Source organism: Lolium perenne, chromosome 3, assembly GCF_019359855.2.
Source record: "Lolium perenne isolate Kyuss_39 chromosome 3, Kyuss_2.0, whole genome shotgun sequence".
NCBI classification, from domain to species: domain Eukaryota; kingdom Viridiplantae; phylum Streptophyta; class Magnoliopsida; order Poales; family Poaceae; genus Lolium; species Lolium perenne.
This window is the reverse complement of record NC_067246.2, coordinates 112698616-112717379: the sequence shown is the minus strand read 5'-3', so window position 1 is coordinate 112717379 and position 18764 is coordinate 112698616. Positions and strand designations below refer to the sequence as shown.

The following is an 18764-nucleotide window of genomic DNA, read 5'->3' as shown; positions in this document are numbered from 1 at the left end:
CTAGGAATAGAGGCTTCGCGCTCTAGTTTCTCTTCTCTAGCTTTTATGAGAGCATTTGTAATATGTTGCGTGAAAGCCAAATTTATAGCACTAGCATTAGGACTTTTAGCAAGTTTTTGCAAGAACTTTATAACTTCAGAGATGTGGCAATCATCAAAATTCAAACAATTATAATCTAAAGCAATGGGATCATCATCCCCAATGTTGGAAAAAATTTCAGCAGTTTTATCACAGGCAGTTTCAGCAGTTTTAGCAGTTTCGGGCAGTTTCTCGCGCTTTGCATTAGAAGTGGAAACATTGCTAACACCAATTCTTTTATTATTAATAGTACGAGGTGCAGCAACATGTGAAGAATCAACATTACTTGTGGTGGTAATAGTCCAAACTTTAGCTACATTCTTCTCTTTAGCTAGTTTTTCATTTTCTTCTCTATCCCACCTAGCACGCAGTTCGGCCATTAGTCTTATATTCTCATTAATTCTAACTTGGATGGCATTTGCTGTAGTAACAATTTTATTATGATGATTCTCATTAGGCATAACTTTTGATTTCAAAAGATCAACATCAGCAGCAAGACTATCGACTTTAGAAGCAAGTATATCAATTTTCCCAAGCTTTTCTTCAACAGATTTGTTAAAAGCAGTTTGTGTACTAATAAATTCTTTAAGCATGGCTTCAAGTCCAGGGGGTGAATTCCTATTATTGTTGTAAGAATTCCCATAAGAATTACCATAGCCGTTGCCATTATTATAAGGATATGGCCTATAGTTGTTACTAGAATTGTTCCGGTAAGCATTGTTGTTGAAATTATTATTTTTAATGAAGTTTACATCAACATGTTCTTCTTGGGCAACCAATGAAGCTAACGGAACATTATTAGGATCAACATTAGTCCTATCATTCGCAAGCATAGACATAATAGCATCAATCTTATCACTCAAGGAAGAGGTTTCTTCGACAGAATTTACCTTCTTACCTTGTGGAGCTCTTTTCGTGTGCCATTCAGAGTAGTTGATCATCATATTATCAAGAAGCTTTGTTGCTTCACCAAGAGTGATGGACATAAAGTACCTCCAGCAGCTGAATCCAATAAATTCCGCGAAGAAAAATTTAGTCCTGCATAAAAGGTTTGGATGATCATCCAAGTAGTCAGTCCATGTGTTGGGCAATTTTTAACCAAAGATTTCATTCTTTCCCATCCTTGTGCAACATGTTCAGTATCTAATTGTTTAAAATTCATTATGCTACTGCTCAAAGATATAATTTTAGCAGGGGGATAATATCTACCAATAAAAGCATCCTTGCATTTAGTCCATGAATCAATACTATTCTTAGGCAGAGATAGCAACCAATCTTTAGCTCTTCCTCTTAATGAGAAAGGGAACAATTTTAATTTTATAATGTCACCATCTACATCTTTATATTTTTGCATTTCACATAATTCAACAAAATTATTGAGATGGGCAGCAGCATCATCAGAACTAACACCAGAAAATTGCTCTCGCATAACAAGGTTCAGTAAAGCAGGTTTAATTTCAAAGAATTCTGCTGTAGTAGCAGGTGGAGCAATAGGTGTGCATAGGAAATCATTATTATTTGTGGTTGTGAAGTCACACAACTTAGTATTTTCAGGAGTACCCATTTTGGCAACAGTAAATAAAGCAAACTAGATAAAGTAAAAGCAAGTAACTAATTTTTTTTGTGTTTTTGATATAGCAAACAAGATAGCAAATAAAGTAAAACTAGCAACTAATTTTTTTGTGTTTTGATTTAGTGCAGCAAACAAAGTAGTAAATAAAATAAAGCAAGACAAAAACAAAGTAAAGAGATTGGGAAGTGGAGACTCCCCTTGCAGCGTGTCTTGATCTCCCCGGCAACGGCGCCAGAAATTTGCTTGATGCGTGTGGTTGACACGTCCGTTGGGAACCCCAAGAGGAAGGTGTGATGCGCACAGCGGCAAGTTTCCCTCAGTAAGAAACCAAGGTTTAATCGAACCAGTAGGAGTCAAGAAGCACGTTGAAGGTTGATGGCGGCGGGATGTAGTGCGGCGCAACACCAGAGATTCCGGCGCCAACGTGGAACCTGCACAACACAACCAAAGTACTTTGCCCCAACGAAACAGTGAGGTTGTCAATCTCACCGGCTTGCTGTAACAAAGGATTAACCATATTGTGTGGAAGATGATTGTTTGCAGAAAACAGTAGAACAAGTATTGCAGTAGATTGTATTTCAGTATAGAGAATTGGACCGGGGTCCACAGTTCACTAGAGGTGTCTCTCCCATAAGATAAACAGCATGTTGGGTGAACAAATTACAGTTGGGCAATTGACAAATAAAGAGGGCATGACCATGCACATACATATTATGATGAGTATAGTGAGGTTTAGTTGGGCATTACGACAAAGTACATAGACCGCTATCCAGCATGCATCTATGCCTAAAAAGTCCACCTTCAGGTTATCATCCGAACCCCCTCCAGTATTAAGTTGCTAACAACAGACAATTGCATTAAGTATTGCGCGTAATGTAATTAGTGACTACATCCTTGAACATAGCACCAATGTTTTATCCCTAGTGGCAACAGCACATCCATAATCTTAGAGATTTCTGTCACTTCCCCAGATTCACGGAGACATGAACCCACTATCGAGCATAAATACTCCCTCTTGGAGTTACAAGCATCTACTTGGCCAGAGCATCTACTAGTAACGGAGAGCATGCAAGATCATAAACAACACATAGATATAACTTTGATAATCAACATAACAAGTATTCTCTATTCATCGGATCCCAACAAACGCAACATATAGAATTACAGATAGATGATCTTGATCATGTTAGGCAGCTCACAAGATCCGACAATTAAGCACAATGGGGAGAAGACAACCATCTAGCTACTGCTATGGACCCATAGTCTAGGGGTAGACTACTCACTCATCACTCCGAGGCGATCATGGCGGCGTAGAGTCCTCCGGGAGATGAATCCCCTCTCCGGCAGGGTGCCGGAGGTGATCTCCTGAATCCCCCGAGATGGGATTGGCGGCGGCGGCGTCTCAGTAAGGTTTTCCGTATCGTGGCTCTCGGTACTGGGGGTTTCGCGACGGAGGCTTTAAGTAGGCGGAAGGGCAGGTCAGGGGGCCACACGAGGGCCCCACACCATAGGTCAGCGCGGCCAAGGGGCAGGCCGCGCCGCCCTATGGTGTCGCCACCTCGTGGCCCCACTTCGTCTCCTCTTCGGTCTTCTGGAAGCTTCGTGGCAAAATAGGACCCTGGGCGTTGATTTCGTCCAATTCCGAGAATATTTCGTTACTAGGATTTCTGAAACCAAAAACACAGCAACTGGCACTTCGGCATCTTGTTAATAGGTTAGTTCCAGAAAATGCACGAATATGACATAAAGTGTGCATAAAACATGTAGATAACATCAATAATGTGGCATGGAACACAAGAAATTATCGATACGTCGGAGGCGTATCACCCTGCATATTTCAAGAAGACTCAGGGTGTGTTTGGTTGAGCTGTGGATTATAGAAAAGCTGTTGTGAACTGTGAAAAAGCTGCTGTGAACTGTGAACTGTGGATTATCTGGAAGCTGTTTCTCGAAGTTGTTTGGTTGTAGCAACTGTGAACTTTAGGTTTGGTTAGAAATGTCTGTAATGCCCCTAAGATCCAGATAGACTGTTTATATGCAAATTAATCAGAAGACATAGATATGCGTACTAATTGATATGTAAATCGCTATTTTGGGATAATATTGATGAATAGGAAATTGTTCACACGACAAGACTCAAATGGTTCTATCGGCAAGACAAGCAAATTGACATAAATGTTTAACACGATAAGTAAAATATTCTACACTCGTTTCATCTCCTTTTCATGCTCCCTCTGCAGCAAATCAAACCGTCCTTCTTTTGTTTGAAGCAAGCTGAAGATCTCCCTAAAATCGGGCTTCACGATCATCATAGTGGTTGTATGCATTAAAGCGGTTCCTTCTTGCACCCTACAATCTTTCGCCATCTGCACATCTGCAATGGAAGGTACATGGTTTGTTGGAGGAGCAGATGATGCTACAAAATTTGATGAAATCTTTTCAGCTGCAATCCCTATCTTTTCACATGTGCCTGCGTACGTTAGAAAGAAGGGGCTTTTCTCATCGATTAGAGGATTCCTTGCGCTTCTTACTAGCTTGCTCTTCACTTTCAGTAGTTGATTGTTTGCGCTTCTTGTTTGCTTTTGCTTTCTTCAAGGATGCCAACTTTATTTCAGCACTCTCATCAGTTGTCTCTACAGCTGTCACATCATCATCACTGCATTCGTCGCTAGATATATCTCCCAGACAGCTTGCACTAGCCCCTGTTACATGTGCCTTCTCGAACAACACGTGCAGATCATCCAAATGCTTCGGTCCATGCTTCATGTACCTCAAGTGATTACATTTTATACTTTTCGCGGGATCGTTGCATCTCTAGAATTGAATGTAAATAAGTTAGCAAATGCAAATACACTTTATACATAATTGATGCCAAAAAGGTATTTTTGTTACCTGAAGATGTTCATCCCACCATTCTTTGGAAGCATCAACAGTTTGCTTTGCATCATCCCATCCAAGTCCAGTAGCAGCAATTCTCAACTCCATGAACCATGTGTACTCTTTCTTCATACTATCCCATTTATTCTTCAACTGAGTCTTTGTTAGCTTCTTCCCAGTTCTTGCTTCAAACTTCTCCACAAGATTTTTCCAACCAATCGGATTGAGAAAACCTAAAGGCCTGTTCCCATTACTAATCTCTTCTTTGCAAATAGTAATAAAGTGCAGTACGTGTGCATCATCCCATACTGCTTTCTCAGCTTTATCCATACTTTCGCTGGAAGAAATATCAACACAAGGTTAACTGACTAAACTGCAAATCTTTAACTCATGGCAAGAGCTACTAGCTAATCATCGGACTTACAAACTAAATCGTGTTTACATTATTCAAGTACTTTTTTGTATTGCTCCAGTTCAACCAATCAATTATTCTCTGCTCCATGCAATGCATCTATCACCTATCAGTAAAAGCTCCAGACAGTAAAAATATTGACTATGCAGACACGGGCAAATTCTAGTATTGCCACCCATAAGTGCTTACAGAACTAGTTATTTTATTCAACCCAGCCGACAAGCTCTGCTGGTACTAGCGGCAAAGGTATACACAAAAACTGAAACATATGAGATTGTTACAGGGTGTGGGGAGGCGTGATTAATTTTCCTGAATACCGTCGCCTAGGAAAAGGATCGCGTACCTCAGGCTGAGATCGGGCCGGCAGCTCGCATCAACGAGAGCTGAGGCTCGAGGTCGGGATAGAGGACAACGTCGGCAACAAACACGGACAGGTCCTGGTCGCGAGTGAGCAGGGACGGGTCGGGGGAGTCGCTGCCTTGCCGTTGGGCGAAGCGAATCAAGGCGGATGAAACGGCGGCGACTGAGGCGGATGGACGAGGTTCTCCCGCCGGCGGGCTGGCCGAGGGGCGGCGCAACCCTAGCCTCCTAAGCTGCGCTCTATTTTTGTTGACGAGAGAAAGGGGCAGGATGCCTGGGCTAGAGAAAAGAATAGAACGAAACGGTACCACTTATCTGATGGCAGTGGGTAATTTTTGTCAAAGTTCGGAAGCCACCGTGATGGAAGCTGGTGTTGGCTCGCTGCGACTTGCTGCGGGAATTACACGTACGGGAATTTCGTGCGTTTGCAGAATCTGATACGTAAAAATACCCTTTGGTTCAGATTCTGCGGTGCTAACTGAGAAGTTGGCTCTAAAAGCTCAACCAAACACACCCTCAAGCATCTAAGCTTGGGGATGCCCAAGGCACCCCCTTCTTCATCGACAACTTATCAGGTCACCTCTAGTGAAACTATATTTTAATTCCATCACATCTTATGTGCTTTACTTGGAGCGTCTGTATGTTTTTGTTTTTTTTGAATAAAATCGGATCCTAGCATTCTTTGTGTGGGAGAGAGACACGCTCCGCTGTTGCATATGAACACATGTGTTCTTAGCTTTACTCTTAATGTTCATGGCGAAGGTTGAAACTGCTTCGTTAATTGTCATATGGTTGGAAACAGAAAATGCTACATGTGGTAATTGGTATAATGTCTTGAATAATTTGATACTTGGCAATTGTTGTGCTCAAATAGATCATGTTTAAGCTCTTGCATCATGTACTTTGCACCTATTAATGAAGAAATACTGTAGTGCTTGTTGACATTTGGTTTGCATGATTGGTCTCTCTAGAGTCTAGATATTTTCTGGTGAGGGTTTGAACAAGAAGGAAGACAGTGTAGAATCTTATAATGCTTGCAATATGTTCTTATGTAAGTTTTTCTGTACCAGTTCATACTTTATTTGCTTCAAATAACCTTGCTAGCCTAAGCCTTGTACCGAGAGGGAATACTTCTCGTACATCTAAATCCTTGAGCCAAAAACTATGCCATTTGTGTTCACCATACCTACCTACTACATGGTATTTTTCTGACATTCGAAGTAAATACTTCATGTGCTACCTTTAAACAATTCAAAAGTTATTATCTCTTATTTGTGTCAATGTTTTATAGCTCATGAGGAAGTATGTGGTGTTTTATCTTTCAATCTTGTTGGGCAGACTTTCACCAATGGACTAGTGGCTTCATCCGCTTATCCAATAATTTTGCAAAAAGAGCTGGCGCGGGGTTCCCAGCCCCCAATTAATTAAATTTCATTAATAATTCTCTTCACATGTTTTGCACTGATTCATCAGTAAGCAACTTAATTTGCAAATAGACACTCCTCCATGGTATGAGATTGTTGGAAGGCACCCGAGGATTCGGTTAGCCATGGCTTGAGAAAGGAAAAGGTTGGGAGGAGTGTCATCCATAAATAAAAAAAACTAAAACTAAAGTACATGTGTAAACAAAAGAGAAGAGGGATGATCTACCTTGCTGGTAGAGATAACGTCCTTCATGGGAGCCGCTTTTTGAAAGTTTGTTTGATGAGGGGGTTAGAGTGCCCACTACCATTCGTTGACAACAACAAACACCTCTCAAAACTTTACTTTTATGCTCTCTGTATGATTTCAAAACTTGAAAAGCTCCAGCACATGATTTTATCCCTGCTTCCCTCTGCGAAGGGCCTTTCTTTTACCTTTATGTTGAGTCAGTTTACCGACTTCTTTCTATCTTAGAAGCAAACACTTGTGTTAACTGAGAGCATTGATTCCTACATATTTGCTTATTTGCATTCATCATATTACTTTGTGTTGACAATTATCCATGAGATAAACATGTTGAAGTTGAAAGCAACTGCTGAAACTTATATCTTCCTTTGTGTTGCTTCAAAACTTTCTACTAAGAATCTATTGCTTTATGAGTTAACTCCTATGCAAGTCTTATTGATGCTTGTCTTGAAAGTACTATTCATGAAAAGTCTTTGCTATATGATTCAGTTGTTTATTCATTGTCTTTACCATTGCTTCGAATCACTTCATTCATCTCATATGCTTTACAATAGTATTGATCAAGATTATGATAGCATGTCACTTCAGAAATTATCTTTGTTATCGTTTACCTACTCGAGGGCGAGTAGGAACTAAGCTTGGGGATGCTTGATACGTCTCAAACGTATCTATAATTTCTTATGTTCCATGCTACTTTTATGATGATACTCACATGTTTTATACACACTTTATGTCATTATTATGCATTTTCGGGCACTAACCTATTGACAAGATGCCGAAGAGTCAGTTGCTATTTTCTCCTTTTTTTTGGTTTCAGAAATCCTACAAAGGAAATATTCTCAGAATTGGACGAAATCAACGCCCAGGGTCTTATTTTTCCACGGAGCTTCCAGAAGACCAAAGGAGTTACGAAGTGGGGCAACGAGGCGCCGCCACGCTAGGGCCGCGCAGCCAGGGTGGGCCCCGCGCCGCCCTAGTGTGTGGGCCCCTCGTGACGCCTCCAACCCTACCCTTCCGCCTACTTAAAGCCTTCGTTGCGAAAACCCCAGTACCGAGAGCCACGATACGGAAAACCTTCCAGAGACGCCGCCGCGGCCAATCCCATCTCGGGGGATTCAGGAGATCGCCTCTGGCACCCTGCCAGAGAGGGGAATCATCTCCCGGAGGGCTCTTCATCACCATGATCGCCTCCGGATTGATGTGTGAGTAGTTCACCACTGGACTATGGGTCCATAGCAGTAGCTAGATGGTTGTCTTCTCCTCATTGTGCCATCATGTTAGATCTTGTGAGCTGCCTATCATGATCAAGATCATCTATTAGTAATGCTACATGTTGTGTTTGTTGGGATCCGATGAATATGGAATACTATGTCAAGTTGATTATCAATCTATCATATATGTGTTGTTTATGTTCTTGCATGCTCTCCGTTGCAAGTAGAGGCTCTGGCCAAGTTGATACTTGTAACTCCAAGAGGGAGTATTTATGCTCGATAGTGGGTTCATGCCTCCATTGAATGCAGGACGGATGACAGAAAGTTCTAAGGTTGTGGATGTGCTGTTGCCACTAGGGATAAAACATCAATGCTTTGTCTAAGGATATTTGTGTTGATTACATTACGCACCATACTTAATGCAATTGTCTATTGTTTGCAACTTAATACTGGAAGGGGTGCGGATGCTAACCCGAAGGTGGACTTTTTAGGCATAGATGCATGCTGGATAGCGGTCTATGTACTTTGTCGTAATGCCCTGATTAAATCTCATAGTAGTCATCCTGATATGTATGTGCATTGTTATGCCCTCTTTATTTGTCAATTGCCCAACTGTAATTTGTTCACCCAACATGCTATTTATCTTATTGGAGAGACACCACTAGTGAACTGTGGACCCCGGTCCATTCTTTTACATCTGAAATACAATCTACTGCAATACTTGTTCTTACTGTTCTTCGCAAACATCATCTTCCACACTATACATTTAATCCTTTGTTTACAGCAAGCCGGTGAGATTGACAACCTCACTGTTAAGTTGGGGCAAAGTATCTTGATTGTGTTGTTCAGGTTCCACGTTGGCGCCGGAATCCCTGGTGTTGCGCCGCACTACACTCCTCCGCCAACAACCTTCACGTGTTCCTTGACTCCTACTGGTTCGATAAACCTTGGTTTCTTACTGAGGGAAACTTGCTGTTGTACGCATCACACCTTCCACTTGTGGGTCCCAACGGGCGTGTGCTTTACGCGTCATCAATGATGATGATTGAAAAAAGTGGAGAAGCACTTGAAGAACTGGACTATAGCAATCTATAACACCTGAGTATTCCGTGGAAAATCTCATTAAGACGGTCACCATAAGACACCCCGTAATCAATGAAGGTAATGATGAAAGGTACCATCAATTTATACATGAGGTAGCATGCAAAGTCCATGATTTAGAACAACTATATAAGAAGATAGCTAAAAAACTTCCAGCTAAAATTGATGATATATTTGAGCCCACTATTAAAATCCATTTTGGAACAAATCAGGTGGCTGCACTTTGTGATCTTGGTGCAAGCGTCTCCACAAGTCCAAAGACTTCATTTGATAAGTTAGGAATGGGGCCATTTAGAACAACTAATCTAAGACTGCACTTAGTTGATTCAACATATGGGTAGAGATTAAAGGTTGTCCTGCTCTTATTTATCTTATTATTGTGGACATCCATGAAGATCCTATAGCTCGATCCTATAATATTAGGAAGGCCATTTCTTATAACTATTAAAGCGCTGATCAATTTGCATGAAGGGACTGTGAGGATTCGACTACCATCCAACGACCCATTTGTAGTGCACTTCCCTACGAAGAAGAAGACCAAAACTGATGATGATGGGATCAATACTTTGCAAGATAACTATTTTGGAGTGGGTCTTCCACTTCCAACTCTTAAGTGATCACCATCTTGGTCAAGCTAATTGACCTTAACTAGAAGCGCTTCATGGGAGGCAAACCATGCTCGATAAATTTGTTTCTATCTAGTTCTTACTTAAGTTTAATGTTTATTTTGTTTGTTCGTTTCGTTTTGTTTTTAATAAAGAGTGTTCATGAGATCCTTGGGACAGAGGATAACAAGTTAAATACAATGCCTTTTTATTTTCGATGCTAACGGTTGCGCATTCTTGATATATACTGCTATTTTTCTTTAGCCATTTTCGAGGTAATGTTGATGCATAAATGCACGTGAAAGTTGCACAAAAAATTTTGATGTTCGCATGTTAATATAACTTTGGAGACCATCGGTACGGTCGTACCATACCGTACCACGCGCCCGTAGTGCATCCACGACCACAAAAGAGAAATGTTTAAGATTTCGTCGAAACATGCCATAATAAGTTTGGCGACCATCGGTACGGTCAGATCCGACCGTACCGTGCGCCCGTACCGATTCGACGACGGAAACATCAATCCTTCGAAAATATTCTGTAAGTTTACCGAGCATCGGTATGTGGGATATGGCTATATCACCCGACCGTACCACGTCGATCGACTTATTCCAAGGTGGTTGCACCTAACGGGCGGGATGAGCCAGTACCGCGTATCGGAAAACTTAAACATGCAGGGAACATGTATGCAACCCTAATTTTCATATTCTCTCTCTTCCTCATCCAAACTCAAAAACCTAATCCATTGGATCTCCAAATTCATTCGTTCATGATTCAAGTCCTTGCACTCCATCGAAGTATGGTACATTTCTCCTCTCCAAATTTGTTCGTTCCAAATTCGTTCGTTCTTAATTCGATTCCTTGCACTCCATCGAAGCATGCTCCAGCTTTTGTCATTATCAATCTAGACTTAGGTCATATTCTGAACTTCATCCCCTTAATGAGTATGCTAGACGCAATTTTGGAGGAGATTATATTATAAGATGTGTAGAGGATGATCACATGTCTATTTCTATCGGATCATATTTTTATTTTTAGTTGAATTTTTGTTAAGATCTTCTTAAGGTACTGAACCGCTAATTAATTTTAGATGAACAAAAGGAGCCGCTCGCGCGCTGTGGCTGCACTACCGGTTCAAGACACACCCGCTTCGCTCGGTATCGAGTTTCAAGACCGCCGTCAACGCAACCATTTCAACCGTCTCAAGGACCGCGAGATCAAGTCAACAAAATGCGCATGCCCCCATATTTTGAACCAACTAGGCCTTCGCGATGATTTCAATACTCTTTGCAACAATGTTGGTCTGCTTGACTTTTCTTTTCAGGAGGCTGCCACTTATCGCTGCTTGACACTCGAGCTCCTCAGCACTCTGAAGCACACGGTGATCCGCTACTACAAAATTGTGGAGAATCAGCCCGGAGTTGACCAGATATCCTTCCGTTTGATTACCCGTGAGTATGTTTTGACCCTGGATGAGTTGTGCAACCACTTTTTCTTTGAGAACAGTGTCACCGCAAACCGCTATGCTTGCTTTTCTTTGAACCCCTCACCTAGCATGTAATTTTGTAGGATGAGAATACCTAGCACACTCCCTCGGGAAAATACTTTTCAGTGCCCTGTTATTCGCTATTTGTACTATGTTACCGCTAACACCTTGCAGGCACGAGGTGATTTCACAAGACTTAATGAGCAGGACATGATGGTCCTCGCAAAGGACGTGTTCCCAGAATGCAACCTCCGCCCAAACTTGGGTGCCATTCTTGTCCTCTACTTGCACCACCAAGCACTTGATGCCCGTGGCCCCATACGTGGAGGTGGAGTCATAACCGTCTTGGCAAGAAGGCTTAACATCAATGTAAGTAATTTACAAGCATTGGAAGGCCCTCGCCGCCTTGGTTCTACTACTCTGAATACATGTGGTATGATTAGAAAAGTAGATGGTAGATATTACTTCAATATACCGGGAGCTAATCACTTGATCACTGCCCCTCTGCCTAATGGTCTATTCTCTCTCAAGGAAAGGTGTGGGGCCCCGCGCTAGCTGTCCGAAACACCCGTTATGCATACACATTCACGATCCCATGATCAGTGTGTCGTGAAGGAATAACCGAACTGGTATCAAATCCAACATCCATTACAGTGCCGAATAAAAAGATTACAACAGTTCACATGACCAATACTTACATAAGAGCCATAATGGCAGGATACCATCAACCACACAACGGAAATACTTCAGACAAAAGCGTTCGCATGACCCAAGACATGCCATAACCCTACATGCAACTGAATGGGAAGACGTGCCTAGCTCGCATAGACGTCGTCAACTCCTTCTTCATCTGTCGAACTCCACCAAGTCTAGCCAAGTAAATAGCCAGGGACAAATCCATGAGTACATCATGAATTGTACTCGCAAGACACCCTAGAGAGAAGTAAAGGATATGCATATTTCGCAGTAGCAAGGAACATGCACCATGCTGGGGTTACAGGGAGTGAGAGATAATTTCTCTCGAGAGTATGACATCTCTATATCTTTGTTGAAAAACCTTTTTGAAAAAAAGTTTCTTTATAATACTAATAGGTAAGGGTGACCCATTTTCCTTTCCGTCCATCTCAGTATGACCGAAACAACTTTTCCAATTTTCCACCGTACCTCCCAGGTACACTTCATCAGTCCCACTGATATCATTTCCCAAAACATTTTTGAGAAAACACCTTTATAAACAAAACTCTTCAGGCTAAGCAACAACCTTCCCAACCATCCATAATCGCGGACACGGCTATTCGAATAGTTTTCACTCTACAGAGGTTGTACACTTTCCCCACAAGATCCGGTAAATCCGCCGGGATCATCCCTGGTTCACCAAGCGTCAAAACGCAAGGCTCGGATAACCGATCGCAGTTTTTCGCTTTGTTGTGGATATACTTCATAGGTATACCATCGACATGGTCCGATTTCGGCAAGCCCGGGTGGCCCACAGATGGTGGTGATAGCATATGGCCCACCGGGCAGCCCAGTTGTTGTTGATCAAGATGGAAGATGTCCAACCCAGGAACAAGGAGCCGGATCCGAACCGCCCTACGAAGGTAGCCGGATCCGAACCGCCCTACGAAGGTACCCGGATCCTAACCGCCCTAGGAAGGTAGCCGGATCCGAACCGCCTTACAGAGCTACCCGGATCCGAACCGACCTACAGAGGTACCCGGATCCGAAGAGGTCTATGCCAGGAGTCAGATCCGTGAAGGCCCATGAAGGAGCCCATAAGGAACCCGGATCCAGTACGACGTAGATGGAAGGCGGATACTTGACGTACACGGCAAGACATTGTACCGTAGTTAGGCAACCTGTAATCCGGCTAGGACTCTCCATGTAAACCCTAGATCCGTGCGCCTATATAAGCCGGATCCCGGGAGCCCTGAGGGGAGATCTGGAGCTAGACACGAGAGGACCACAACTCATTGTAACAACGCGAAAGCGCCCAGATAATTCCAGACAAGCAGCAGTAGGCCCTGTCATCGTGCAGGTGTTCCGAAGCTGGGTAACTCGCGTACCACCGTCCCGAGAGCACTCCGCCCTATGGCCCCTACTTCTTCTCCCCCTCATGAGGATCCCTCCTCCGGGGTACCGTCGATTAGGCAACGACAGTTGGCGCCCACCATGGGGCCTGCGGCATCTGGAGGCCGGAACCGGGCGGGTTCCACATATTCATCTGCGAGACCGTTGATTTCGACGGAAACGCACTGGTAAGTAATGTAGCTACGACCGCCGCCGAGCAGGACGCAGCTGCAAAGATCCGATCCGAGTCGCTGGAGCTTTCCACGGAAGAATCCGCCTTAGACCTCGAAATTTCAAATTCTGGTTTTGGTAGTCGGATCCGCACCTATATTTTGGTAGCCGGATCCACACCTATATTTTTGGTTGCCGGATCCGCACCTATATTTTTGGTAGCCGGATCCACACCTATATTTTTGGTAGCCGGATCCATACCTTTTTTTGGTAGTCGGATCCGCACCTATATTTTTGTAGCCGGATCCATACCAAAATTTTGGTAAGTGGATCCGCACCTAAATTTTTGGAAGTCGGATCCACACCTAAATTTTGGTAGGTGGATCTGCACCACTGCGACAATCAATCTCGCATCGGCTCGACGGAACGCTGAAGAAAAACCACCACGACCGACGTTGACTCCGCTCCAAACAGCTAAGTGCCTATTTATATTTAATATTTTAGAATTTTATGATCATGAGATTAAGATTGGTTCACTCATATCCTGAGTCTTTTACCGCTTTCACTGTTGGTCATATCTTTCCCACGATTTGCCTCGCGCTCGTGAAAAACTTTGTACTGTTTTTGCCGCTTAAGGCTCCAGTACGCTGCAAAAATTCCGCTTTCGGGCGTTAGCTTGAGTTTTCTGGCCTACACGTTTTCTGTTGTTTTATGTGTGGATTCCTTAGTAGCGACATCTCGGTACTTAAAGCCGGCCTCTGTTTCTGAGGTTCTTGATTGTTTCGCTATTAAGCGCTATCGCCTCAGCAGATGTTCTGTGTTTAAAGTTTGCCGTCTCGCGAAAAGTCAAACATATAAACCAGAAGAACGGATAAACCAGCACTTGCTTAAAACATATAAATTACATTAACTGTTCAAGATAGTCGAGTTTTTTCCGCCTTGACAGTTTTATGTTGTTCAACTGCTGCATAGTTTCAGCTTTAAAACATTTGTTCAAAGGCCGTTTATGGTCCGCCTTACATTTGTTCGTTGAATATGATCAAAGAAACAATTTAATACAAATATGTTTTTATGTTTATGTATCAGGTACATGACACTTGGACGTACAACAGTCTCCCGAGGTTAGGCGGATCCATGGCGTGCACAGCTGGAAAAGCAACTTGAGTCTTGATTCCGCTATGCTTAGCCGGAACCAACCCTCGGGGGCTGCGGTTTGATCTTAGGTGAAAAGTGTGTTTCCTTTCGGGTATCAGTGCTGGAAATTTCCGCCTAGATGCTTGGGATTTACGCTATTCCTAAGTCACATATAAAGATAAAGCTACTCTAAGAGCTCCAAGCCGGATTTTCAAGTAAATTCACCTTGGCGCTCGGGGGCTACATTGATGAAGTTCTCTTTGGAGCAACAAGCCGGAAATTTTCCACCTTAACACTTGGCGGCTAAGTTTCTGAGCATCGAGTCTCCTTGGAGCAAGCCGACTCAACGCTCGGGGGCTACATACATATGGTTATGTCAAGAAAAATTTCAAAGATGACGAAAATCTGGCTAACTAGTCGGATCCGCACCTAATTTTTTAGTAGCCGGATCCGCACTTAATTTTTTGGTAGCCGGATCCGCACCTAATTTTTTGGTAGCCGGATCCGCACCTAATTTTTTGGTAGCCGGATCCGCACCTAATTTTTGGTAGCCGGATCCGCACCTTAATTTTTTGGTAGCCGGATCCGCACCTAATTTTTTGGTAGCCGGATCCGCACCTTAATTTTTGGTAGCCGGATCCGCACCTTAATTTTTGGTAGTCGGATCCGCACCTCAATTTTCGGTAGCCGGATCCGCACCTAATTTTTTGTTAGTCGGATCCGCACCTATATTTTTGGGTAGTCGGATCCACACCTATATTTTGGCTAGTCAGATCCGAACCTACATTTGGCTAGTCGGATCCATATCGAAGATTACGTTGGATGGTGACTTCGAAGAATCTGACCATTGGATCATGAAGTTTCCGACCAATATTTGGTTGGAGATATGAAGTTTGGAGTCCTTCAAGATTCTCTATTATTCAGTCCAGCCAAAGGATGAAGATACATGCGCAAGCTGAGCTGGATGGAAGAACGGTGAATCTTGGAGAACTCCGGGGGCTACTGTTGTGGATATACTTCATAGGTATACCATCGACATGGTCCGATTCCGGCAAGCCCGGGTGGCCCACAGATGGTGGTGATAGCATATGGCCCACCGGGCAGCCCAGTTGTTGTTGATCAAGATGGAAGATGTCCAACCCAGGAACAAGGAGCCGGATCCGAACCGCCCTACGAAGGTAGCCGGATCCGAACCGCCCTACGAAGGTACCCGGATCCTAACTGCCCTAGGAAGGTAGCCGGATCCGAACCGCCTTACAGAGCTACCCGGATCCGAACCGACCTACAGAGGTACCCGGATCCGAAGAGGTCTATGCCAGGAGTCAGATCCGTGAAGGCCCATGAAGGAGCCCATAAGGAACCCGGATCCAGTACGACGTAGATGGAAGGCGGATCCTTGACGTACACGGCAAGACATTGTACCGTAGTTAGGCAACCTGTAATCCGGCTAGGACTCTCCATGTAAACCCTAGATCCGTGCGCCTATATAAGCCGGATCCCGGGAGCCCTGAGGGGAGATCTGGAGCTAGACACGAGAGGACCACAACTCATTGTAACAACGCGAAAGCGCCCAGATAATTCCAGACAAGCAGCAGTAGGCCCTGTCATCGTGCAGGTGTTCCGAAGCTGGGTAACTCGCGTACCACCGTCCCGAGAGCACTCCGCCCTATGGCCCCTACTTCTTCTCCCCCTCATGAGGATCCCTCCTCCGGGGTACCGTCGATTAGGCAACGACACGCTTGCTCTCCATAGCCTAAGACATGCCGCCTAGAGGTGTACCTCCCAACACCAGAGTCCGAGGGGTCATTTACCAAGGAGTAGAAAACTCCCCAACCAGCTCGACCCTCTGGAATGCCGCGACCAACTGCGGGGCATTGTTCAATGGGAGTTCATAGGATGTACCCCTGCCATCTGTATGCAATGGAAAGGCGTCCCCAGTTCGTTGGGAAGGCGACGGTCGATAGGTGTCCATGCTCATACTACCCCCTACACTTGCAAGACCCAAACTAAGGCGAGACAAACTACTACGCTACGCCCCGTGCCCACTTTGGGGTAATGTGGTTGCACTGTCTTTTAGTCCGCGTGAGTACTTAGGCGCTAAAGTTTTCAAAAACATTTTCTCCACTTGCCTCCAGCAAATTCCAAAAACATTTTTGCCTTTCATAAACTCACACTTGGGCAGGGCTACCCCATTCCAAGGTTTTCTAAAAACTTCTTTTCTTGAAAACATATCCACAAGCATTTTTCCACGGGGCTCCCAACCCATAGTCTAAGTTTTCTTAAAAAGTGGCGACAAGGATGATATGGTGGTAAGCACCATATCAATAATAGTGGTTTGATCTAGTGGTTCCCAATGAGGGTTGCACCCTAAGGGTGGAATTAATAAAACTTCGGGTGGCAATAACCACTCACATGGATATGACATGCAATTTATAAAACTTGTAATAATGCAAGAGTAAGGCAATATGATGAGATATGCATCAAAAGGTGGCTTGCCTTTGTTGGCTATTTGTCCCTGGACTCCATCTTCACGAATCATCTGCTCTTCCTTCCTCTTCGAAGTCCTTATTAAGATCCTCTCATTCTTCTCCGATAGTGTCGCATTCTAACGTCGCAAAAGAAAGGAAGATCAACCAACACATAACCATCACATCAACCACTCATACAAAACCAGTATCAAACCACTCAATTAGGGACACTGGACATTTCAAACAAACAACACCTATGGCAAGAATGGTTATTTTATTTATAAAAGGATTAATACTATTGTCACTAGAAAAGAACTTAACCAACATCTATTTGCTAAAAGAGTTCTGCATCTCATCAAAAGATAATCTATACAAGCTCAGGAGGTGATACGTCCAAAAAGTATCTAGTTTCCCGAACACTTTTGCTGTTGTTTGCCCTCTATCTTGTGTGTTTTGAATACAACTAACTCAGACTAACACAGTTTTTAGCAGAATCGCTATGGTGTCTCGTTTTTGTTCATAAATCTAACTTTTGGGAAAATTCGGGGAAAATATAGAAAAACCCATATTTCACGTGAAGATTCCCAGAGCCAGAAGACGAGACGGAGGGGGGCCACGAGGGGCCCACACCTGCCCTAGGCGCGGGCCAGGCTTGGTCGCGCCTACGGGTGGTCTGGCCGCCTCGGGCACCCCTTCGACCTCTCCTTCGCACTATAAGAGGCCCCTGACCTGAAAACCGAGGGGGGTTCGACGTTTTTTCCAGAAAGAATTCCGCTGCTCCGCCGCCACTAGAAACCCCAATCCGGGGATCAGAAACTCCGTTCTGGCACCCTGCTGGGACGGGGATTTGGAGGAGATCATCGCCATCGCCATCACCGACGCCTCTCATCAACCATCCATGATTCCCCCATCTATGTGTGAGTAATTCCCTGTTGTAGGCTGTAGGGGATGGTAGGGATTGTATGAGATTCGTCATGTAATAGCTATAAGATTGTTATGGGCATAGTGCCTAGTATCCGTTGTTAGTATTTTTGACATTGTTGCAACTTGCTATGTGTAATGCTTGTCACTTTGGGCCCGAGTGCCATGATCTCAGATATGAACATGTTATTGATTCATGAGGAAAATTATTGTTTTTGATCATACCTGCAAGTTGTATACACATATTGTTGTCCGGAACCCGAGGCCCCAAAGTGACTATAAATTGGGATTACCGGAGGGGATGACTATGATTTGAGGATCACGTGTGTTCATGGAGTGTTAATGCTTTGCTCCGGTACTCTATTAAAAGGAGTACCTAAATTTCCAGTAGTTTCCCTAGAGGCCCCGCTGCAACGGGATGGTAGGATAAAAGATGTTGTGCAAGTTTCTCATTGCGAGCATGTACAACTAAATAGGAGCACACACCTATGGTTATATTATGCTAGGATGCTTATATCATTATTATTTGCAATGCATATGTCTTGCTATTATATGGACTCTCTCATTCATGCAACGCCCATTCATCCATCTCTGTGCCTACAGTATTTTAATCATGTTGTCTACTGCAAGCA

The 18764-nt window shown here is 43.7% G+C and overlaps 1 protein-coding gene across 1 annotated transcript; it reads right to left on the bottom strand.

The window, feature by feature from the left end:
- Window positions 1-3807: 3807 nt before the first annotated feature.
- On the bottom strand, window positions 3808-4656 carry LOC127339555 (uncharacterized). Its single transcript, XM_051365394.2, has 3 exons — window positions 4544-4656; window positions 4176-4465; window positions 3808-4144 (listed from the first exon to the last, which is right to left on the bottom strand). Exons 1-3 carry the CDS (start codon window positions 4634-4636, stop codon window positions 3853-3855), a joined length of 675 nt encoding a protein of 224 aa, XP_051221354.2. The 5' UTR covers window positions 4637-4656; the 3' UTR covers window positions 3808-3852.
- Window positions 4657-18764: the final 14108 nt, after the last annotated feature.

What these genes read in the sequence shown, in the direction of transcription:
- LOC127339555 (XM_051365394.2), bottom strand. Translation starts at nt 4,636, where the DNA reads ATGGAGTTGAGAATTGCTGCTACTGGACTTGGATGGGATGATGCAAAG. An exon ending in GGTGGGATGAACATCTTCAG is followed by an intron (nt 4,466 to 4,543) that starts GTAACAAAAATA and finishes ATTCAATTCTAG; the next exon opens with AGATGCAACGATCCCGCGAA. An exon ending in GAAGAGCAAGCTAGTAAGAA is followed by an intron (nt 4,145 to 4,175) that starts GCGCAAGGAATC and finishes CGATGAGAAAAG; the next exon opens with CCCCTTCTTTCTAACGTACG.